Source organism: Anas platyrhynchos, chromosome 7 (genome assembly GCF_047663525.1).
Source record: "Anas platyrhynchos isolate ZD024472 breed Pekin duck chromosome 7, IASCAAS_PekinDuck_T2T, whole genome shotgun sequence".
Lineage (NCBI taxonomy): Eukaryota > Metazoa > Chordata > Aves > Anseriformes > Anatidae > Anas > Anas platyrhynchos.
The window spans coordinates 20,475,903-20,500,234 of NC_092593.1; the positions used below are offsets into that span (position 1 = coordinate 20,475,903).

General features: G+C 37.0%; 1 protein-coding gene across 5 annotated transcripts in view; it reads right to left on the minus strand.

The window, feature by feature from the left end:
* LRP2 (LDL receptor related protein 2) overlaps positions 1-24,332 on the minus strand; it is a 117,992-nt gene that overhangs the window by 23,246 nt on the left and 70,414 nt on the right. For all 5 annotated transcript variants that reach the window (XM_072040913.1, XM_072040911.1, XM_021272033.4 and 2 more), the window contains exons 41-62: positions 23,557-23,715; positions 22,251-22,540; positions 20,593-20,796; positions 19,930-20,172; positions 18,593-18,718; positions 17,005-17,124; positions 15,793-15,924; positions 14,629-14,830; positions 13,917-14,212; positions 13,072-13,588; positions 11,004-11,156; positions 10,343-10,513; positions 8,844-9,067; positions 8,250-8,427; positions 7,187-7,383; positions 5,363-5,608; positions 4,332-4,460; positions 3,300-3,419; positions 2,652-2,768; positions 2,286-2,402; positions 991-1,128; positions 415-537 (exon numbers count right to left, since the gene is read on the minus strand). In XM_072040913.1, the coding sequence (XP_071897014.1) occupies positions 415-537; positions 991-1,128; positions 2,286-2,402; positions 2,652-2,768; positions 3,300-3,419; positions 4,332-4,460; positions 5,363-5,608; positions 7,187-7,383; positions 8,250-8,427; positions 8,844-9,067; positions 10,343-10,513; positions 11,004-11,156; positions 13,072-13,588; positions 13,917-14,212; positions 14,629-14,830; positions 15,793-15,924; positions 17,005-17,124; positions 18,593-18,718; positions 19,930-20,172; positions 20,593-20,796; positions 22,251-22,540; positions 23,557-23,715 (4,202 nt within the window). The remainder of the gene's footprint in view (positions 1-414; positions 538-990; positions 1,129-2,285; positions 2,403-2,651; positions 2,769-3,299; positions 3,420-4,331; positions 4,461-5,362; positions 5,609-7,186; positions 7,384-8,249; positions 8,428-8,843; positions 9,068-10,342; positions 10,514-11,003; positions 11,157-13,071; positions 13,589-13,916; positions 14,213-14,628; positions 14,831-15,792; positions 15,925-17,004; positions 17,125-18,592; positions 18,719-19,929; positions 20,173-20,592; positions 20,797-22,250; positions 22,541-23,556; positions 23,716-24,332) is intronic.

Below are 24,332 nucleotides of genomic sequence, written 5' to 3' on the forward strand. Positions count from 1 at the left end.
GACTCTTACTATGTACGTAACAGTGCCATGAATTCAGAAGTACCCATTTATCTATTTTTTTTTAAATGTCCAATAGCCATCCAATCCTTATTTATGATACAGCCAAACAAGTTTTTCTTTCTTATTTCGGACTTCATAGTAAGTAGACACAATTTAGCTGTTAGTGTTCATAATAAAACACAATTCAATTTTGAAAACCATACATTTTTCACGCAAATCATTGTTCATTTTTGCTACTTACATGGAGACCTGTGAACACATAGCACCAATAATTAAAGTTTAAATTACTTTATATTGAGCTTTAGTTTTCATATACTTTTGTTTGATTTTGACATTTCTGAAGGCCTTCAGTATTATTAGACACGTCACAATTACTGAATCTCCTATTTGCTGCTAAATTTTGTGTATACATACAGTGTTCTTCTTTTTCATCACTTCCATCTCCACAGTCATCTTCCTGGTTGCACAGCTCATGACTATATATACAGCGATTGTTCTCACATCGGAAACGGAACGGAGATTCACAAGCAATATCCACTGAAACCACAGAGATCAAGTCAATCACACTGATACTTCATGCCATTGAGTCATGAGTTATCCAGATCAGTTTTATCTTGTAACAAAGACGTTCCGACACTACAGACAGCTTTAAAGGCTCACCTTTGAAAATATAAATTATCTGAATTATATCTTTAAATGCAACTGATGCTCTTATTTTAAACATTCCACTTGAAAACATAAAGTATTGTCCTTAGCTCTTTGATATAGCTCTCCCACATATATTAACATCTGCAATGAGAAACATATTATAGGAGGATGAAGTGAACTTGCATATGAAGCAAAGTTCTCAGCACCCGTCCTGAAAGTAGTCCGTGAGAATCTCTACTGAAATGAAAACATTTAAATTTTATTTTCTATTTCTTCTCTTTATTATAATTATACACTATATTATGCTTTTTTTTTCATTTTAATACAAATTTTCTCTCTTACAGCAAAGGTGAAGTTCTTCGTCAGAGTCATCTCCACAGTCATTGTCACCATCACATTTCCAGTATGGCTGGATACAGACATGGTTTTTACATTCGAACAACATGGGTGGACAGTATGTACCATTAGGATATCGTGTTGCTGAAAAAAAAATATTAAATGAAAATTTTGTTTTTTCCCTGTTTTCCCTGAAAAAGACTCGGGTTGGTCCTATATATATATATATATATATATATATATTATACTATATATATATATATATATATATATATATATATAATATATTATATATATATTATTTTTTTAAAATACTCTTCTCTCCATAGTAAGAGATGCAGTATGCATCTGCAAAGATCTACAGCAACAACAGTCTGCAAGGACTAAGTACGTATTGGAAGCCACAACTTAATAATTCAGGTTCAGATGAATATTGAAACAACATAAATTACATTCCCAGAAGCTTCTGAAAATAAACTGTCACAAATTTAGCAAACGTTGCTTGAAGCTGTTACCACTAGATACGTAAAAAAGGTAAATAATGTCACTGGCACCAAACCTGAATGACCCAAGTACCTATAAAGTACCTAGATATAGGTTTAAAAAAAATCTGTTACATCTGTGAAAAACTGAACTAGATCAAAGAAAAAACACATGACTGTCCTAATCCACATAAGTAAAACTTATCTTTGACCTTTCAGTGGCTTCTCATACACATTTTCCTCCCCTTAAGAAAAGCCAAATATTGTGTGAACACAATTTTGAGAGATTAACTATCACAATGCAAATTCCAGGACATTTCTTCACAGTAGGTCAGAAGGAAGTAGTTTCTGTTTTCATCTTCCATAGAAGGAAGATGAAAACAGAAAAGTATTTAATTTCATTTGCTTCACTGCTACTTTACTAAACTATATACACTCCTTTGAGTATTATAAAAACCCATTCCATTACAGAACCTTTTTAGAATACAGTATGACTGGAAGCTGTGGATCTTGCAACATGAGTGGGAATAGTCAAAAATTTTGATTCAATCATACATCTATCTTTTGCTGGACCATGTAAACATATTAATTTCCTAGTATTATGATTGTGTTTACAATTAATGTAAGAGAAGGCAACCCATTCATATATTAAAAAGCTGATTCAAAACATTACACTCCTCAATTTTTACTGACATCACTGAGTGTTGCAAAATTCAGTACCTCTATGGAGTCATCTCAATCTCACTTAAAGAGACAGAAAAGTGCAAGTCTTTCTGGAAGTGAGCTCAATGAACACCAATTGCAAAGCTTGAAACTCACGACAAGTTGTTTCATCAGAGAAATCAAGGCAGTCTGCATTTCCATCACATCTGAAGCGCTCTGCAACACAGTGTCCACTATTACACTGGAAATAACCAGGGTGGCAGGTTCTTAGCTCTGAAAAGATTCAGAAATAACTGTTGAAATGTCTCCTCATTCAAATCCATACAGTGTTTATTTTTTGAGATCATCCGATGGAAGACGGCAACATCCCAGATGATTAAAATACTATCTGCTACTTTTGGTGACTCAGTCAACATTACTCCATTAAAGATGCTTCCCATAAAAGATCATTTTGCAGAAAAAGTTATTGCTTTAGAAACAAAAGTCTGAACATGTAAAAGGTCACATCCAGACAATACACACCACAGTCACGTTCATCTGAATTGTCTTCACAGTCATCATCATGATCACAGACCCAGCGGGAAGGAATGCAGTGCAAATTGTCACAACGGTATTCACTTTCTGTACATTCACGAGGACCTTAATTTAAAATGAAAGTACAAATGTGTAAAGTTTCCCATCTGTAGATTTAAACATCCACACCTGTCTCATTAAACCAGACAGAAGCTGATAATGTTATATAATCATTAAAACTGAATATTTTAAAAGCCTGTCCCCGTATATTCTTGGCATTTTGTTCAACAATCTATGTCTCTTCTTGACAAGGAAAAAGTATTTGTTTTACCACAGAAATAATTTTTATTCCAGTTCGGGAAAAATCTAGGTTCATTGCTTTAGAAACTATATAATCCTACATCTGCACACAGGGCAGAATTCAAATGTCACTTCCTACCAGAAAACAGGAATTTGTTTTGTTGTAATGACTGGATTTATCAGTGTTTTTACATATCAAAAATGCTGCCTTGCAACATCACTGTGATAGCCAGTAAAGAAAATACAGCTGTACAAAAAAGCACCAAATGATTGCTGTTGAGATCTGTCTGCCCCATTCTCATAAGAAATAGGAAAGTTAAGTCAAAAGCTGAACATGACAGTCAAAAAAGAACTCACTGCAGTTGCGCTCATCAGACTGATCTCCACAGTCATTATCTCCATCACATCTCCAGCGCAGTGGGATACACCGATGATTGTCACAACGGAAATCTCCAGACGGACTGCAAGTCATCTCCTCTGCAGTGTACACAGTTTGCCAACAAAACATAAGACCAGCACACATTAGCATAGTCTTTGAATACGATGTAATGCACACAGAAATAGACAGAGATGTATGTGACAAAAACTGGACTAAGTACTAGAAGAGTGATTAAGTAACAGCTGAAATAACTATATAGAACTGAGATGGAGACACAAAGAAATAAACTTCATGCTATCAAAGGAAAACAGGGATCAATCTTTACAGTGCCACTATTCCAGAACGAGTGGTCCTAATAAATCCCACCCTCTATCCTGCTTTCACAGGAGCCACCGCTCCATCCACAACAGAGTAACTTGAGTTAATGACTACTAAAATGAATGGATTGTATTAGCCTACTAATAAAGAACCCTAGAAAAGAAAAGCATTTATTTTCTGACTAAAGGAGCACGGTTTTGGTGACATACATTTTTACAATTCTACATGCAGAGAAGAAAAATTACAAGGCATCCTGCCCTCATAGAGTGTTAACACTTTTGAGTCTTTTCTGGTTCTGATGTAGTGAAGTGATGTCCTCTAAGCTTTGTGTAAAAGTGTATGAGAGGTTTCAACATAAATGTAAGAGTCTGGGAAAGTACCATTATACTTCCCACACTGATGGTTTTGGCAGTACAAGAGGTAAGTAAATATAGAACACAGTGACAGTTTTAATAGTCTATAATGATTCAGCTCAAGCAAAATATTTCCGAAACATGAGCTGCACAATGAATCACTACACATAGAGGTTTTCCTGAAGACAAATAACTGCCAGGATAATTAATTGACATAAAATAAAAAAATCCCAGGTACATTATTACTGAAAAGACTTTCGCAAATTCAAGATGTTTATAACTTGAATAAATGTTTTTGGTACAAAATTATGTTGAAATGACCTCCTTCTTCAGACATACCACAGCCTTGTTCATCGCTGTTGTCCCTGCAGTCATTATTCCCATTGCACACTGCCCACAGTGGTATGCAACGGTAGTTGGTTCTACAGCTGAACTGCGTGTGGTTGTCACACCGATAAGCAGGACCCACTGAAATACAAGAGGCAATTGTCAAGAAAAAACATGCTTATTGCTATTTTGACTTTCAAAATCAGTCAAAATTTAGTCAGTTCCTTCTACTAAAAAGAATTATCTGCTATTTTCAATGTTGTAAAAGAGACAGTAAAATATACATTTTGTGGTATGTTTTCCAATCCATGCTGCTTGTATTCAGCATATACTAGAAACCCATGACAGATTCAAAACACGTTCAATGTGGTTTTCCCTGAAGTATTTAGTGCTGGAAATGGTGCCAACAGAAGCCCCAAAACCAGATGCAAGGGAAGGCAACTTGTCCTCATATGGAAAAGCTTGGTTATAAGCTCTTCCAGATGACCAGTGACTCAAAGACGCATGCTGCACATTGGAAAGCACCACTGTTAAATGTAGGCTAGACAGTGTTTTGCATTTGTTCTGCTTGTAATTTTTGTTTCCAAATCATGTGCCTATCATCTGGAGAAACTTCAGCTTCAAGAAACAAAACTTTGTTTTTGTAAAAAGGATGCCCTATGTCATACTCTAAGGTAAAAAATGATGAACTGGCATTTCCTGCTTCCACACAAGCAATAGATCATATATGCATATAATCTTGTTCACAGAATATTTTTAGGGACCAAGCACATGAAACTGCTAGATTCAAGGAGGTCAGAGTGAGACACTGTCAGTCTTGGTAAGCCAGCCAGCATAAGCAAGCTTCTTCACCTTCAAGAATGAGAGAGCAGTGCATTATCCACACAGAATCTACGTTTCCTAATACTGTTTACTGCATATTAGCAACTTGCAGAAAAAAATCCTTTCCAATAATTTTTTATCTTCAGATAAATTAAGTAATGCAGTTTGCTTTGCATTCAGTGCACCATAGTTTAAGTAGCTTCCTCCAGCTAAATGCTTACTACATTCGTGGAACGGCTCATCAGAGTTGTCGCCACAATCATCATCCACATCACACTTCCAGGATCCTGGGATGCAGCGGCCATTGTCACATTTAAATTGGCCTGGGGGACAGGTCCTACTTGCACAGTGAGTACTATCTTCATCCGAGTTGTCACCACAGTCATCCTCTCTGTCACACTGCCAGGCTTCTGGGATACATCGTTTATTGGCACATTGCCACTGATGGGTTTCACATTGGTGATTAGCTGGAAGAATATAAATTGGCTATTAGGATGCTGAAATTTACAGGAATAGTCCGCTGCAGTAGCCTTAGGTCAATTGGACACTTATCATGTCTATACCACAAATTGGAAGAAAAAGTCAGTAAAACTCTAAAACATTAGCATTTACTTGCCCAGTTGAGGTACAGATTCCTAATGCCACATGGCACATATACCACAGGCATTCAGTTAGGCTCACTAAGGCTCTACGTTCCTCTAGGAATGAGGCAGATACTACCTGCTCCTAAAGCAGAGAGGACTAAATCCAGCACTTAAGTATGATTGAGACAGGGGCTCCCGGTTACTTACTAGAGGAGTTATGTGACATTCTGGTTCTGGCCGTACTATCAACTTAGATGCACACTTCGATACACCTGTTCCTCTGAGCATGAATGAACACGCCAGAAAACACAGAAGACTGTGCTGATAACAGTTCCATAACCTATAAATGTACATCCTCTGTCCCCAGGGGTAAAGCTTGTTATACTAAAGTTAGTGGTATCAGTGAACTGGGTGAGATCTGAAGGTCTATGAAAATAGGACTTCATACAAAGCTTCTATACTTTCTATGTTTCACTGGACACTACCCTACTACTATGTCACAAGTACTGAAAAACTCTTCAAGAGGAAATAATACATTATGATTACCATACATTTTCTAGACTAAGGGATTCTAACCCCACACACATGATGATGAGCAGAAGGAATGATATAGACCTAAACTGACTTTAAGTGTATACAGTACATCAAACCAGTGACGTTATGCAGCTGCCACTTTATACTTACTAAATGATCCCCTGTGCCATACTTAAAAGTGTAGCTATTCGAAACTCATGTAAAATGAACATTTAATTGTCATTGTTAGAAACACTTTGCTTACGGATAGCAATGAAACTATTAATTATACAACCACAGTGTTTTCTTTTTCCTTTATTTTACTATGCTTGTAACTGCCAGAAGTACATTATTTACAAGCAGAAGACTAAGGATGTGCTTTTTAAGTTAGGTGTAAGTATGTGGAATAGGACAGGTTTTTCAGGCAATAACATTATTCCACAAGCATAACTAGGCTCTACTGCCAAAATTCTGCTATCACAAACAGCTCTCCAAAACAACCTTCCCACATGCATTGGGTTTTGTGCAATGTAAAGTGTGAAATTAATTTGTCCCATCACGCAAAATTCTAGAATATGGGAAAAATGAGTATGCCTGGTGGACTGATCTGTACATTAGGAAGGCTTATATTCCTCGTATTGATCAGGGCTTTACTCTTGACAAAATACAGAGGATCCTACTTCCAGTATCTAGTAGCTCAGGTTGTAATTTACATCAGTGAAAATTAACTTAAAGGTATAGAAAATATTTACATTTTATACTTTTTTGCTCTCCTCTACCCTGCTTTTGCACTGTGGTATACTGCTCTAGCAGGTGCGACACTAGACAATTAGGACCTGCATGTCCCTACCTAATCTCTTGATCTGTAAAAAGCAGATGATAACAATACATATTGTTTACATGTTTCCTACTGGCAAAACTCACTTAAAATTATTACTGGTAACATACCACAAAGTACAGGATCTTCATCTGATCTGTCATGGCAATCTGACTGGGTATTGCACAAGAAATGTGGACTTGTGCAGTTCCCATCGTTACACTGGAACTGACCAACAGGGCAGTATCGGTGTGGACAGGTAGGGGGCTCATCAGAGCCATCTCGACAGTCCCTCTGTCCATCACATTTCCACCAGATAGGAATACACCTAACAAAGAGAAAACAATGTTTTCTTTGTTGAGGAAGCGTCTCTACAGATAAATGACCATCCTTTTAGAGCACAAAAGACAATCTCATCTCAGCCTTATTTCCCAAAATTTCCAAGACATCTTGAATTTCATGTCTTCTGCTTCATATATGCATATATGCTAATAAAATAAGCCAGAAGACTGTCTCCAGAAACAGATTATACTTGTAGGCCTCTAGAAGTAAGATCATTGCAAATTAATTAATAAGGATTGAATTTTAAGGTGTATTTGTGGCAACCATCTCTCGTGTTTGTGAAATCAATCTTCAATTAGATTTTCATCAGGTTAACATGTTAATAATTCACCTGAACTTCAGCACAAGAATTTCACCAGGGATCATCATTGTAGTATTGCTTCAAAATGCCACCCAGTGAGGACAACTGCCTCACAGGTTCCAGAGCAATACAACATAAACACAGCAGCTCTTAGGCCACATTCCTCTCCCCCCGATGCACTTGTCTCAGAGAAAGGTTTTTTTTGCCCCCAAATCAGCTAAATGGCTTTCCTGGTCCATTCACAGACAGCACGTTTGGCTGGAACCATTTCAACTGGAAATGGTTTATGGAGTTTACATGTTTCTAAAAACCCAAACTTTGCTACATTAGCTATGTCATACTAGGAAGAAAAAAAATCATTTCAACATGGAATATACAAATATTTTTCCAAAATGTAAGGCTGCCTAATCCTGGCTTTGTCTTTGCCAGCACATCACAGAATTATAACAAAAGCAGGAGGAATACCTGGTTTCATGCCCTTGTGAAGAGTCTAAATTCTATAATATATCTTTTAAAAGGCATCAGAAAAAGATGATGAACATTGGACTTACCTCTCAGTGTCTGCACAGAGGAACTGGGTGCTAGAGCACATTGGAAGGCAGTGTGCTGTACTGCCAAACTGGACTATCATGAAGTTGTCAGGACATTCACAGGAATAACCCTGACCACCAGCTTTTATTAGACAAAGATGGGAACAACCACCGTTGTTGGTGCCACAAGGATTATTAACTGGTAAAACAAACAAACAAAAATATTACTGTACTTTGCAAATCCCAGGACACAAATGTCTCAGTTAGTAAAAGATTCCTCTAATACTTTATTGAAAGCTTATATGTAGTAAGCTGAAAAGCAAAACCTAGATAAGTAGACGCTCAGAAAGAAATATTTATGATTTCATATACAGGAAATGTATACTATTCAGTGAAGACTTCTAAGAAACTAATTTAAAATGATGCACTCCTAGTCTGATTCTATTTAAGCAGCTAATCAAAGACCACTTATATATGTAAAATAGAGGACTACAGTTATTCTGTGGATTTTATTTCCCTAGGCAAATGCAAAAGCCGAGTGTACTCAGGACTGCTTCCAATTAATCTTCAGTAACAGCCGGCCCTCTAAACGTAAATCTCATTCTTTTTTCTTACCAAATGGCTGTCTGTATGGATGGTAAACATGGATGTCAAACGGCCTGTGTGTGGTGTTCACGAGAACAGTCCTGTCTGATCCATCATATTTGTTACCCTTTTCAACAGTTCTTGTGTTCCAGTCAGTCCAATATATCGTGTCTTCAAAAATAGTTATGGCAAATGGATGAGGTAAAGTCCCATCATATACAGTGTGACGATGGTGTCCATCCAGGTCAGAGTACCTACACAAAGAAAAATGCACAAAATATTCAGAGAAACGATAGAATATCTTACATTTACTGTATATGCTAATTGTAGGCCATTTTCGGTGACCAGGACCACGCAACGGTGGAATTGCAGCTTCTTTAGTCCCATGATAGAGCACTGTCCTCAGTGAATTCCTTTTAACATATGCAGAATAGTACAGGTTATTCTAGGCAAAGAAATGGAATAAATGGAATAGAGGAACATCCACTGACACGTAAAAGTCTTCTCACATAAGTATATCAGTTAGCCAACTGAAATTTTACACATTTACTGACTTACAGCAAATTATTATTGTCACATAAGAGACTGCCCTGGATCATTCACATTACTAATAACAGAACACTTAAGACAACAGGCCTTCTGTAATTCCTATATTTTACATGTCTTTCTGATTTAGAGATTCATCTGATAAGATACCTTTAATAAGATTTTTTGGTTTTGCTGACCTTGCTATAGGGATAAATGATGAAATACTAAAGAAAAAGAAAGAGATGTATACTTGTAATTTATGTATTTGAAATAGGTATTTTTAACACTTGCATTTAAAAAAGTTGCTAGATGAATGGATGTAAAGAAGAATGGATCTATATCTAACCCTAAATGGACATATAAACATTAACATCAAGGATTGTTTTTAAAGTGTTTCAACATCTTGACAAGAACCAGAATATTAGTTATTCATTTGTATGATATCTAAGCAGCCATTTTCCAACAATAGAAAAAAAAAATAATAGATTTTTGCAATGAACAGGAAAAAGCTATATATGTTAGCAGGAAATTTCATGTCACATTTATGGATACTGCTGTAAATGCTGACTATAAAATTAACGACAAGTTTTCAGAGATCCTCTAATGAATTGTATACCATTTTATTAGCACACAACTAGTTTAGTTTCAGCTCAACTCAATACATGTAGGCAGAAACAAGAGAATCAAAAAAGTGATTTTATATTCAATTCTGCCTTGGTTCAGGCTGTACTCCCAGATATTGATAAACTGCATATTCCAGCATAGACTTTGAATCTTTTCACCTGAATTCCTCAATAATTTTTGGATGACTTCCAGTGGGACCTAAGACACGAAAAACAGGGACAATGTGTCATTCCCATCACCTACTACTCCAGACTTCCTGACTCTGGTTTCCTACAGTCAGTAGGTAGAAGCATTGTGCTTAGATCATCTATAAAGGCTACCACTAAGACCCAGCAGGAGCAATTATTCAGTTGTTTTATTCTTCTCTGTGTACTTACTCAATGTAATTTAGATGGGCATCTGCCCAGTAGAGCTTGTCATTGGTGTAATCTATGGTGAGTCCATTGGGCCACTCTAACTTTGTAGAGATGATCACCATCTTGTCCTTGCCATCCATGCCTGCTCGTCCAATATAAGCTCGATCTGCCCAGTCTGTCCAGTAAACCTGTCTGTTCAAATAAACACTTATAGTTAAGACTGCAGGAAAAATACGCTGAAGCAAGTATTAGAAGTCACACCCAAATAAAGCAATTCCTGCAACAAAACAAAACCATATAGAGGGAAATAAGAAAGAGGTTAATATATTTGTTTTGTACTTTAACTACTACAGCAAACAAGTGGATGCATGTAATCACATTCATCTTCAAAGAATGCAACCGGCAGCCCCATTGTCTATCAAACTACACACATATCTACCAACCTTTTTAGCCTTGCAAACAAAATTTCCTTGTCCGCATGCAACAAAATTCCACTTTCAATGATACCTAGCAGCTCAGAATACACATTTATGAAAGGCAAGCTGCTATTTTTCCTAAGCTTCATTGAAGATCTAATGCTGCACAAATTTAAGAGCAGATGGCCGACCTTTTATTTCAGCTTTTCAGAGACAGTGCAAGACTATTTTAAAAAGAAAGGAAAAACACTCTTGAAATGTCATACCCATATTTTGGATGAACAACAATTGCTCTGGGGTACTGAAAGCAGAAAGTGTTGTTGGCATCCACACACCGATCCACGAGTTTTTTCCGGAATCTTCCATCAAGTTCAGAGACGTAGAGACAATCTTTGTAGGCATCCACCCAGTACAATTTTCTGAAATATTTTAGAGTTAATTTATTTACTGTAATTTACTTTATTTGGTTTATTTTACTTCACAGCACCTTCTTTTTTTTTTCTTCCAAGAAGCAATACAGCCACTATAAAGGAAGAACATACATACTGTACTGACATCTCTTTACACCAACGTTCAATTTTCCATTTTTACTCCTGCTGCTCCTGCATCCACAATCATTGGTGACATTGGTGACTTGCATTTACCCAGTTGAGTAATAATATGCCATATGCCTATAAATTACTGAGCCACCTTCTCTTTCTTTACTCTCCTACTGGCAATGGCTAAAGAGAGCAGAAAAGCATTCATGCAGTATAACAGATTTTGACTGGAGCTGTGAAGCGTTGGAGAGAATTCACCACCTCTTCCACACTGCCAGCTCTACTCTCATTAGCAGGTTCTCCTTTGAAAATTGTTACACATTGCTGTTTGAAAACCTTATTTAAACCTCACCTAGAATTTTTAACAGTTCTGTTACTTCACCTAGGAATTATCTACAGCTGTAATCAAATAAAACATGCAAGCTGGTGCACTGATTTTTGAAAGCCCACAACAAAACAAAACATTTAAGTTATTTAATTTAAACTAAAGTAGGCTACTTTGAAATTCCCTGCATGGATTCTTCTGCTTCAGTGTGCAACAGGGTCATTCCAGAAATAGCCTAACAAAGTTTCTGTCCACAGAACCCTCACCAGTCCTATGGAACTCCAAAAAGCAAGGAGTGCAAAAATTATCTTCCCCAACCTTCAACTCGTGGTATCCTCCAGTACTCCCCCTGTACTGAAAGTGAGCAGAACAGCTCATCTACCATTGTATCATCCTTCAGCCTTTCTGGAACAGCTAAACAAAAACTGACTTAATGGTAGCTGAATTAATTCAGCAACTGCATTAGTAAAGGAGCAATACAACCACTTTGGCTAAAATTAGTCTTTTCCTTCCTCACCTCTCCATCAATCACAAAGCACTTGGGAGTGCTGGAAACATTAATTATCATTAGCTTTACAGACAAAGTGGTATAAAATAAAAATGATCACATTGACATATTCACAAAAACACTCTGTCGTAAGTTCCAAATGTGACTTTCTGAACCACACTCATTATTCTGGAGAGTCAGCATTCCTCTCCAGTTCATGCTATTTGAACTTTTCATACTGATAGCAGTGCAGTTGAAAAATAAAGCAAAAAGTGATAGAATGCAGCCAAGAACATTGTCAGAGAAGGGACCAGATAATGACAGTTTCTGTGGAAATAAATCAAACTACCTTATGACACATGGCAGACAATAAAAGGAATCACAATGCAAATTACTTTCCAATTACCTCACCCTGATACTGCCCTTCAGAATCATGTGGTTGGAGTGTCCAGAAAACACACATTTTTCAAGAGCAAAAGAAACATGCTCGTCATGTCGGTACAAGAGCTTAAGTTCATTAATGTTCACTATTACTTCTTCATTCAGATCTATCTCCCTGTCACAGCCTATTGTTCATGCCTGAATCTCAATCCCAGCAATGGCTAGGAAAGGAAGAGCCTAAGCTCAGAATCCCTACCCCATAGTCACACATCATGTCCCAGCTTCCTGCCTGGCTAGGCTGTTCATTGACAGTTTCCTAACAAGTTTCTCCCAAGTCAGATGTACTATTTTATTACTGATGAGTGAATAACTCTGATATAACCTCAGTAAAGTAGATACAAGAGCAATTAAACAAAAATGTTATGCAATGTATTAGAAGCTGATGAACATTTCCAGAGAAGTTGTATAATACTGCATGCACAATCCAAAAGCTAATTCAGTGCTCTTCAGGGATATGCTATGAAGTATAAGAACCTTAAGGTAAACTCCCTCACACATCATCTCCTCAGTAGCTCAGAAGGATAAAAAATGTATTTTCTTACCTGCCAACCCAGTCAACAGCGATACCTTCCCCGTTCGGCACATCATCACTTATCACTGCCTCCTTATTTGTTCCATTTAGGAACATTCGTTCAATGACCTTCCTGCCCACATCAATCCAGTACAACCTTTTTTCCACCCTGTCAAAGTCCAGTGCCACCACATTTCTCAGTCCTTGCAAAATGAGAGAGTAAGACTGGCCATCTGCTGTGAGATTTCTCAGATAGTAACGGTTGCTAAAAATAAGGTATGGGGAGATATTACTATTTTGCCGGCAGCTTTTTCCGTCAGGCTCCCGGATATAGCCTGGGGCACACTTACAGATGTAGGAGCCAGCTGTGTTCTCACAAATCTGGCTACATACTGATGGAGTTTCATTGCACTCATCAATATCATCACAAGTCCGTTTATCAGACATAAGTTTGTATCCAGGATGACAAGAACAGTAGAAACTTGTCTGGGTGTCTGTGCAGTCATGATCACACCCACTGATTGAAGGGTCATTGCATTCATTTATACCTAGGGAAAGAAAGGAAGTTCTACTCAAGCAACTGATTTACAGAGAAAGTAGTGCAGTGACTTCCCAATTACCCTCTATATTCCTCCTTCTCCCTGCATTCCCCTGAAAATGCCGAATATGAATCTGGGCTAACTCACATGATAATTGATAAAACAGTAAATAATTAACATGATTTAATGAAAAAAAAAAGATTATATGTATACATGTCTTGTAATTCTTCTGAGATACCACCACAGAATATATAGATAATTGTAATTAACCTTTTTTTTTTTAAGCCACTTATACATTTTAAATGAAGTAAGACAGCCCAAGTAAATCTACACGTACCACATCCTTTTTCATCACTGTTATCTAAGCAATCATCGAACCTATTGCAGACTTTAGCCATTTCAATGCAGTTTCCATTGTCACATTTAAAATGATTGGGAGAGCACGTTGCTTCTGGTGTGCTGCAGAGGTGTTCCAGCTCATCAGATTCATCACCACAGTCATTATCCCCATCACAGATGTAGGCCTTGGCAATGCAGCGCCCATTCTGACAAGTAAACTGGTGCTGCTGACATGGTTCATAGATGCAACCCCTTTCATCACTGGTGTCACCACAGTCATTCCGCCTGTCACATCTGAAGAAGAATGAATACTTTTTTCAAACATGAGGCAGCAGTCACCATCTCCAGGGCAGATAGCTAGACTCACTCTCCTGATTTCCAAAGGTCATATATTATTGACTCCAATACAAAAGACTTTCAGAAATGAGGAACAGAATATATAGTCTGATTCTGTGAATACTGCTCATATTCCCTGCATCCATTAGGGTTATTAGGCACAGAAAAAAATGACTAAATGTAAATGGTGAGAACTGGGAGTATTGACATCAAATATTCCAGAGCATTTTCAAGTTAAGACAAATGCATGAATGTACAGCAGACAAAGAGTTACACTATAATATGCAAATCTACTTTACAACTAAATAGTGCAAAAAGAAGTTACTTCAAGCAAATTTTGAGGATTTTCTGCAGCAGCTCAAGTAGCTACAAACCTGTATGCATTTCGGATGCACAAGCCATTATCACAAGTAAACTCATTTGCTGTGCAAGATCTTCGTGTGCAGTTCTGATGTTCATCCAGAGCATCACTGCAGTCAGCATCACCATCACAGATCCATGCCCGAGGAATGCACCTCCTGAGTGGGGGCTGATTGTTGGCACATGTGAACTCAGCTGCTGTGCAACTGCGGTTTGCTGATAGAAAGCATATATAATGGGTCAGCAAGTTATACTCTACATGTAAAATTCTCACACACAAACACACACATAGAATCTGGATATCGACACAGTCTACAAAAGGGACATTCTCTGCTCCATGTTCAGAAATAGATATCAGTGAGCTCTCTCATACATGAAACTCAGATTGATTCCAACTAATACTCAGCTGGGCATTGCTCTTCAGAGAGGCTGACTTGGAGTCAAAGCACTTCAGGATTCCTTAGCCCATGCTGGCACAGGCAGAACTCTGGAACTTAATAGACACTCACTAAAAACCTTTGCACACACCTGGCCAGATTTTCTGGTAGCTGAAAAGATATTAAACCTAGTCTCTCTAACCCCTAATTCCTTCAAAGTATTCAGTGCTCCTGGGAGCAGAGGGAACTCCACTGATGTTAAATAGGACAAGAACTACAAGTGTATAGAGCTGTTGTTAAAGGAATCTAGGAGCAAGAGTAGGCTTGCTGGACCTTCTTCTCTTTGTTCATTCTTTTGATTGCCGTGTTTGTTGTTGGTTATTTTTTTGGTTGCTGTTGTTTTATATCACTTATTTTCAAAAAAAAAAAAAAAAGCCAAAATTATGTAGATATTAATATGCACAAGATGTAGCATGTGATGATCAGGGAGTACCTCCGCCGAAGTTGCTGTTGCTGCCCAAATCATACAAACGTCCCAGGTTAATTATATCACTTTTGAAACTCAAAAAATCAAAGAAAAACAAAGTGAAGTACTCACAAAATTAGAATATTTTTCCTTTTTTTTTTTTTTAATAGCCAGTAATGTCTTCAATTTTAATTCACTATAATGAAAATGAAGGTACAGGAAGGTTGTACCTCTCACTTAATGTGCACCTTTACAGACAGAATTTCTTTTAAAAATAAAAATAAATAAAATGCCTGCCAAAGAAAGTGTAGTATCTGTTTGTATTAGACACCTACCACAATTATGTCTTTGATCCTCATCACTCATATCCCCACAGTCATTATCACCATCACAGATCCACGTTGCTGGGATACATCTGCCATCATCACATCTGAATCGGTCACTTGAACAAGTCCGCGCTTGAGACACTTAAAAATGAACATAATCACTCTGCTTGTTAAACTAACCTCTACTGCTATGATAATCTGCTGAGGAAGCTGTTGTAGGGTGAATTTTATGTCAGTGAAGTGTAAAGTAGAAGCTTAGGTAGAAGAGATGTGCTCAGATAAGAGCTACGGATCCTGTTAGGAGACCAGAGTCTCCTGGTCAATTATATTGGCAATCTCTACAAATACCATACCATATGGATTATCAGCATGCTAATCTCGTTATACTTCAAAGGTACCCTGCTTAAGAAACCTGAGACCAGAAGACCAAAATATAAAGACAGCATTAAATTCAACATGAATACAGCAGTCAGCAGATGACCCTATTTTATTCTACTACCTACAAAACGAGGATCTAAAGTTGGCATAAGATGCAAGATGTTTTCTTAAGCTAAAGGTGCAACTCCAAAAAAGTGCAAAGTGAGCTATGAGCCCTGCTTGAATCATAGAAGAATCTGTTTAGTCTTGCGTTATGTCAGCTTTTACAGTGAAGATAACCACTGCACGGTAATATTAGTTCTCAGAGACTTCAGTTAGCCCCTCTTCTTCTTCCCTAGAAATTACTGCACTTTTTATTCCATCATCTTTCCTCTCCCCTTGCTTATTACCATCAGTTTCTGTGGTGTATACTGGATTTGCCTATTGCAAGTCTATAATACTCTTCTGCATACTAGTCAAAAATGTTCCTCTATCCCACATTCCCTTTTTCCCCAAATGCAATACTGCACACATACTTCCCATACAGCATGACAACCAGTCTTACGTTCAAAACACTACCAAAATATTTGCTGACTCTCATCACTTGATTTATCACCATCAGTCTTATAAAGAGACTGGTTATACGTTAACAGTAATCAATCGTGGCAATTAAAAGCCTTCATATTCTACACAAATCTTTAAGCAAAATTACTGACTAAGATTACTCAGTGACACAGAGTCCATGAAAAAACCTCAGAAGATACTTATTTTCTACCTAGACTGGATTCAAGCTGCTGCCTGCAAGAGACACTACAGATAGATTTTCCATAACCCATTCACTATATATCTTGTGTGTAAACTTACCACAAGAGGCAGGTTCATCAGAGCCATCAGCACAGTCTATTCCTTGATCACAGTACCAATGAGCAGGAATGCAGCGCCCCGATGTACAACGAAACTCACTATTTGTGCAAGTCAGCGAGACTGGAAGAAAAAACCTATGTATGACTTCTTTCTTTTTGTTACCTTTCCAACTTGTTTTAAGTTGCTTTTGAATCCATGTTAGGCAAAAACATTACAGACCCCAGAAAAGAAAGAGAAAAAATTATGCTAGGAAAGATGTATTTTCATAGCCTAACTGCAAAGAGCTCTTTGTACAAACTAGCTTGATGTCTGTAAGCAAAAAAATGGACTTAATTCTCTCTTTAGGTATATGTATCAGCTAATAAGTAGACATAATTTGCTCTGCAAATAGGATTGCATGCAGCAATCATAAATATGTTCTGAACTTATACTTCAGATTTGTGCACAAGAAAATGAACACAGTCAAAAGTACTAATTTCTCCAGTGCCCAAACCAGGTGGTACAAGATCCCATGCAGTAAGGTTTGCTAATTTCTTCAGTAGTTGCTGATGCTTTTCCGTACCCTCTGATGGTTCCAAGACACCAAAAAGGACCTAGTCTGCCCTTTTAACTTGGTCTTATACATACCTTAGAGATGAAAATCAAAGGCAATTAACACATTGCTCATTAACGTCTTAGGGCTTCTTTCATCTCCCATTCTCCTATCTCCTGCTCTTTCTTCCCCTTCACCACTTCTCAGTTTAAATAATTCAGTAGTGATTGGACAAAAACAATAGAAGGGAGAAAGCATACCTTTCATGAGCAGCACAAGACTCACTATGTCCATATATTTAGCCACATATTTTTTGACACACAGAAGACATAAAAGTGGCCAAGTTCTGAGCAGAAAAACTGAACTCATATTTTAGAAAAATTGTGGCATAGGTAATTCAAGGCATGCAACTTTAGGAAAACTAACAAAAGCAAAAATAATCCACTCAGGCAATATTAAAAATAAATTGTTGTCTGAAAATATCCATTATTAAATGAGAAAAGCACTACCTACTACCTAATACAAACATCTAGAAAAGATATGCTGTTTTGTAATTAAAGCTGATTAAAAACTACACACTTCTGTTCAATAGCTGGAACCTTAAAAAACAAAACAAAACAATAAAATAAATCCTAAGTTAAGGTACACGCAACTGCATGAAAGAGCGAGAAGAAATTACACTTGAGACTGTATATAATTCCATTTGATTAGAACGAAAATATACTACTAATAAAATTCAGGAAAAAGCCAATTCAGTAGAATATCTCAGTGACAATTACCATGTTAAAAAAAAAAAAAAACAAATAAAGTGTGCAGAGCAAAAGAAATGATCTCTCAAATGCTGCATTAAAATGGCATCAAAAAAAACAAATAAGATTTTATTAGATATAGGCACTATTTAGATGAACAAGAGTGAGTAATAAAATGCATACACCTTATAACTCTTCAGTACTACAGAAGAGTAGGTTTTGAGAACAGTTAAGAGTTACAGCAAAGTTGAGGAGGAGTGGAATGAATTACTGGAGTACAAGAAAGTAACTGACTCTATTAACTTACCACAATGAGTAGGGCTCTCATCACTCATATCTCCACAGTCATTATCACCATCACATAAATACGTTCGAGGAATGCAAATGTTTGTGCTTTGGCATTTTGTAAAACCAGACTGGCAAGTGCGCTCCGCTTTAAGGAGGGGGGAAAAAGCAGAAGTTCTTTAGAGCTTCTTTTTTTTTTTTCCACGAATATAACATTGAAAGACACATAATACTGTTTAAATACCCATCTTTGTGACTCTGATCAATCCAGAGTACATTTTGTCATAGATTCTTTGTAGTACATTATATATTTTCATTGCTATATTTCTCTTCAATAGTGGCTAATCCCAAATTTCCTTGGAAAATGAAAAAAGAAACATCCAAATAATGCAAACCATTTTCCTCTAATTTCTGTTCAAATGCTAAAGTATACTCATGCTGTTGATGCCATATGGAAACAATTAGGCCATTACTTTCATTGGGAAAAGTACTGTCAAAAACATTATCAAAGAAATACCTGCTAATACTCAGGACTGAGGGAATGTAAATTGACAGCTATTCACACTGTAATGCCTGATTTTGCAGCAAGCTGTTACTGTGTGAATCATCATACCAACCACAAATAACTAATAGACCAAGATTTTCAAATATTCAGATTTCACTGAGAATAAAAAATAAGTCACAAATAATATAGTGCAAAAAATCAGTTTGTGAGCAAAAATGTAAAAACAGAAAGTCCTCCCTAAACACATTTTTATCAAACTATTTCTCTAACTCCAGATAATTTTTTCCATTAAAGAACATAACCTTAGTGAAAAAAAAAAAAAAAAACAAGTATCCTGATCAACTGTATTAGTAGTCAATACTGAACTAATCATAATTTCTATTTTATGGAAAACAAATATGACTTAACTTTTTGAAAAGTATAAGGATTATAATTTTCAAAAGCATAACTATAAACGATGCTTCTATAACAGTCAAAATATTCACTCCTGATGACTACACCTAATACAATTAACATGTCATGATACAAAGTGTACAAGAAAAATCCACTGTGAACTCTGCAAAAACGTAGGCCCTGCATCCAATTCAGATGAAATAAATCTTTTTGAAGTCAATGGGATTACTCACAATACCTAACATTAAGCACTCTATTAGTATTTATTGGATCAAGGCAGATTAAGGACTCGGTTTGTTTCAAAATGACAATCTGTAATCGTCAGAATCTGTAATGTAAATAAAAAACTTTTATCCTTTTTGCTGCCTTTGTCATAATTCTTCATACACAGGGAGATCTGCCTCTTCTTTGATCTAAAAAAACAGACTCAAATATGTACTCGGTAATTAGGATGAACTTACGGCAATTTCTCTCATCTGATGTGCCATTATCGTAACAGTTGTTTACTCCATTGCAGACATACTGAAGAGATATACACCTTCCATTATTGCAAGTGAATTCTGTGTGGGAGTCACAAGTTCGGAATAAGCAGCCAACTTCATCGCTATTGTCTCCACAGTCATTGTAGTGATCACAGCGGTAATGATAGGGTACACATCGCCCATTACCACAGGTAAAAGCTGTTGGCTGACAAGTATGGAAAGCTGTACAAAATAGTAAAATATTTTTAAAAAAAAATAAAATAAATAATAAGAAAATACATGGATAAAGAATAATCTAAGTTCTCAAAGTAGCAAATCAAATCACAATGTTTTTACCTGCCAGTGCAAACACAGCTGCAAAACGTACTGCATGAAAAGTAAAATACATATTTGAATTAACAAAGTATAGATGGGGTACACATCATATAAAGTTAATACTATAACATTTCTGGATTGTAGAGCAAATTAGTTTCCATTCAGACCTCATGATGTAAGACAACAAGTATGAGCAAGCAGGAGATCATTTCCAAACTACAGCTACATGATCTGTGATCGTAAAGCCACACAAGTGATGGAGAATACTGTACAGCCAGGACGGAGTCTGCACACAGACTTTCTCATGCAGTTATTTTAAATGCTTACCACACACACTCTCCAACTCATCACTGCCATCACCACAGTCGTTGTCATTGTCACATTTCCATCGCTCTGAGATGCACTGCCCATTCAGGCATGTGAAGAAACCAGCATCACACCTGGTACCGCTATCCACAATGCAGTGCTTGTTATTATTGGCTAAATACCAGCGACCTTCAGATGGGCATTGACATTCCGCACCATCTGGACCTAAATTTATGTTAGACAGTTTAAAAAAAAAAATAATAATAATGATGCTTTAGATTGGGTTCTGTTAAACTGTTCACAGATGTTATACTCAAAAATGCAATGCAATGAAAACCTCATAACTCCTATAAAATCTACCTGCTTAGAAAGAAGTGTGGCTACTTAGCCAGATTTTTATTTCAGTTAAACGAAGGCAAATCCATTGAAACCCAGAAGAGTTATTTTAGAGCTCCCTAGAAAAACTGAGAACAGAACTTGGAGTACTTTAAAAGCTGCTTGTGTTCAAATAGTTTTTGGGTGACTGCAAGATGGTCTCTGATGCTTTCAAATGTCTGAGCTATACCAGCTGAGACTCTATCCCTCAAAATCAAAAGAGAATTTTCAAAACTCCTTGCAACAAACTAACTGCTCTTCTCAAAATCAATGAGAAGTTAGAGATGTTTTCAATCAAAACAGATTTTTTTAATGGCATTTAAGATCCTAAAAGTGAAAGCAGGCACTAAATGAGTTTTTCCAGAGTAAAGGATCATATCTTAGAGAAATCCAGAACACACGAATCAGCTCTGTAGCAGTTATGTTCTTTGGGGTTGTTGCAATTCTGATTTCATGGCCATCTAGATTGGTGACCTGTTGAAGCACTTTGACTCTCTCCTTACATGAGCACAAGGAGTTATGAGGTGGGGTACATATATCACTCCGGTCTCACCCCAATATGCAGCTGAAGATATAGTCAGACGGTGTTTCTGGGGACAATGACTCAAAAGTGTACCTGCCCCACTGTGTACAGAAATCAGTTTGTGCTATCTTCTCAGCAACTGCCCAAATTTTAAGATGAGGCAATACAGACCTTTTATTTGAAAAGTAACCATTAGGGAAAGATTTCATAATAACGTGTAATAAAGAAATAGTGACCGTTAGCTTAGTGATATGGTTTAGTGGAGGACTGTTAGTGTTAGGTCAGAGGTTGGACTCGATGATCTTGAGGTCTCTTCCAACCTAGAAATTCTGTGATTCTGTAAAGAATCTTTAAATGAGTGATAGGAAGTATCTACTCAGTATATAGTGCATCAATATATATTTCTAACATAACTATATGCTGCTGAGCTGACTTAACATCCCTCTCCAGAGGAAATAAAAAATGTTTTTGGTTTAAATTAGAGAAACGTGGTTTTTATTTGCAAAGATTCTCAGGGAAAACCCTCAAGGGTGTTTGCAAAGTACCATGAGCCTGAATGGCAATCATTTTGATTGCATTATATACATAAAATAATTATTACACATATAGAATGGTTTAGGTTGGAAGAGACCTTTAAAGATCATCTAATTCCAGCCCCCCAGACACTGCAGGGAACACTAAGGAATATTTCATCTGTCCCCATGCAAATGAAACCTATTATACTATGAGTTCTAATACAGACAATACTAACAGCTTACAGACATTAAGCGTAATAGCTTACCTGGTGCACAAATATGACTGCAACCGCCATTGAACTGGTTGCAAGGGTTGGTACACTGCTGCTGCTTGCTTTTTGCCCAGACGTGAATATCCATTGGTCTTTGTGGAAGATTCATGATCATTACAATCTGATCTGAACCATCATATTTATTAGCTCGGTAAATGCTTCGTGTGTTCCAGTCTGTCCAATATATGTGCTGATCAAACAATGTCATTGCAAATGGATGCAGAGCAGTGCTAACAATTACCTCACGGTTTGTACCAGTGAGGGTGCACCTCTCAATCTTCTGCCTAAAATAATAAAGAAATAATGACATCTTAAAATATGTCCTTCAACTTTTTAGCATTGAAAGCTAAGGAGCACTGTGCTTCTTTGAGTGTTTCTCATGTCTTACCCTATGCTAGCATCTGTCCCTCTAAAGAGGGGGGATAAAGCACCTCTTTAAGAAAAAGAGTATTCTTCTTCCCTGCACATGAGAAGTCAGAATGTAGAAGACTTCACACTGTTTATGTATCTGCTGCCCTACCTTCATTAACTGAAGTCTAGAAGAGAAAAGAGGTTGTCTCATTTGACATTCTGCATCTGTAACGGGATCCCTAGGACAGAGTTACAGATTCCCTGCACACAGATTAATCCATGTAAGGATGCCTACCTTCCAGAAAATCCCACAGAGGCACAGACCATAAAAGTTACATTACAGACATCTTTCTGTCACAGCAGCAGAGGAGAAGCCTGCAAAGGAGCTGCTGTTCTGAAAGAACCTGAGGAGAAAAGTCTGATTGCTGCAGTGATTTCTCTGAGAATATAGGTGAATTTGAATGGATATTAACTAAACTGTTTTTAAAAGCTTTCATGCCAATGACGGAAATCCTGGTGGCATACACTGAAGGGTAAGATTCTGTCTGTTTGGCAAAAGCAAAAACTTGAAGCCAAATTCTGCCAGTGACAGCCATTAACCATGAGAAATGAATGCAAAAATGTACACTGGACTGTATGTGTAAGAGAAGATTGCTATAAAAACCATGGGTCAAAAGTAAGTTGAACAAACTTCCGATTGGTACAAATGCCATAAAGCATTGGACTAATTCTTCCTTGTGATATCACAAAACCCCCTATGGTACAGTAGTTCCACATCAAAAATAAGAATTGACATTGTCTTGCTATTAAGTAATTCTTAATATTTTATAATACAAATTATCAAATTCCACTGAAATGCTGAAAAACGGTAAAAAACATAAAAAATAAATAATAGACCTATTTGAAAAATCACCTAAAGCAAAAAAACAACTGTGTTATCAATACATACAGATTTGCATCAGCCCAGTATAGCTGCTGTTCTTCATAGTCCAGGGTAAGCCCATTTGGCCATACCAGATCTGTGCTTACAATGGGCGTTCTGAAGTTTCCTCCAAGTGTAGCTCGTTCTATCTTTGCATTGGAACTCCAGTCAGTCCAGTACATATACCTGTCAGTAACACGATTAAAAAGTTTTATTTTCAGCAAGGGAAGTTCACAAAGTTTCTAACTGCTCCAGGATATCTCCACACTGGTGACTTCCACTGAACTGTGGTGTGCAAAACCAGAGGGAAAGAACTTCTTTCACTATTTTATCTCATATTTACAAAGGAATCTTCTAGTGGAGATAATTGGGCTCCACTGGACTGAACTCCACCCACTGAATTAAGTTTTCCCAGCTCTTATGTCTCCTTAAAGTCACATATTCTCCTGCTTATATTTCTTCATTTCAAATACAGTTTAATACTGCCCCCCCAAGCCTATTAGAGATGTTTTGATATTAAAAAAATAAAAAATAAAAATAAAAAAAATTGAGGCACTCAGGAAACACAGCGCAAAAGAAAGTAAAGATCATATACAACTCCATCTCTTGGCAGTGCCACCTTGATTATCAGGTTTTGATAATCTTGAAGAAATAGATAGCAAAGGGAGGACAGGTAGTCTCTTGATAAACACTTGATTTGAAAATCATTCTCCTTTAACCCCCAATACCTGGCTCCCAACTTCAGTTAGAGGAGGAGCCTCATATACTACACATTCATAAATGTTCTAAAAGTCTCTGAAGAA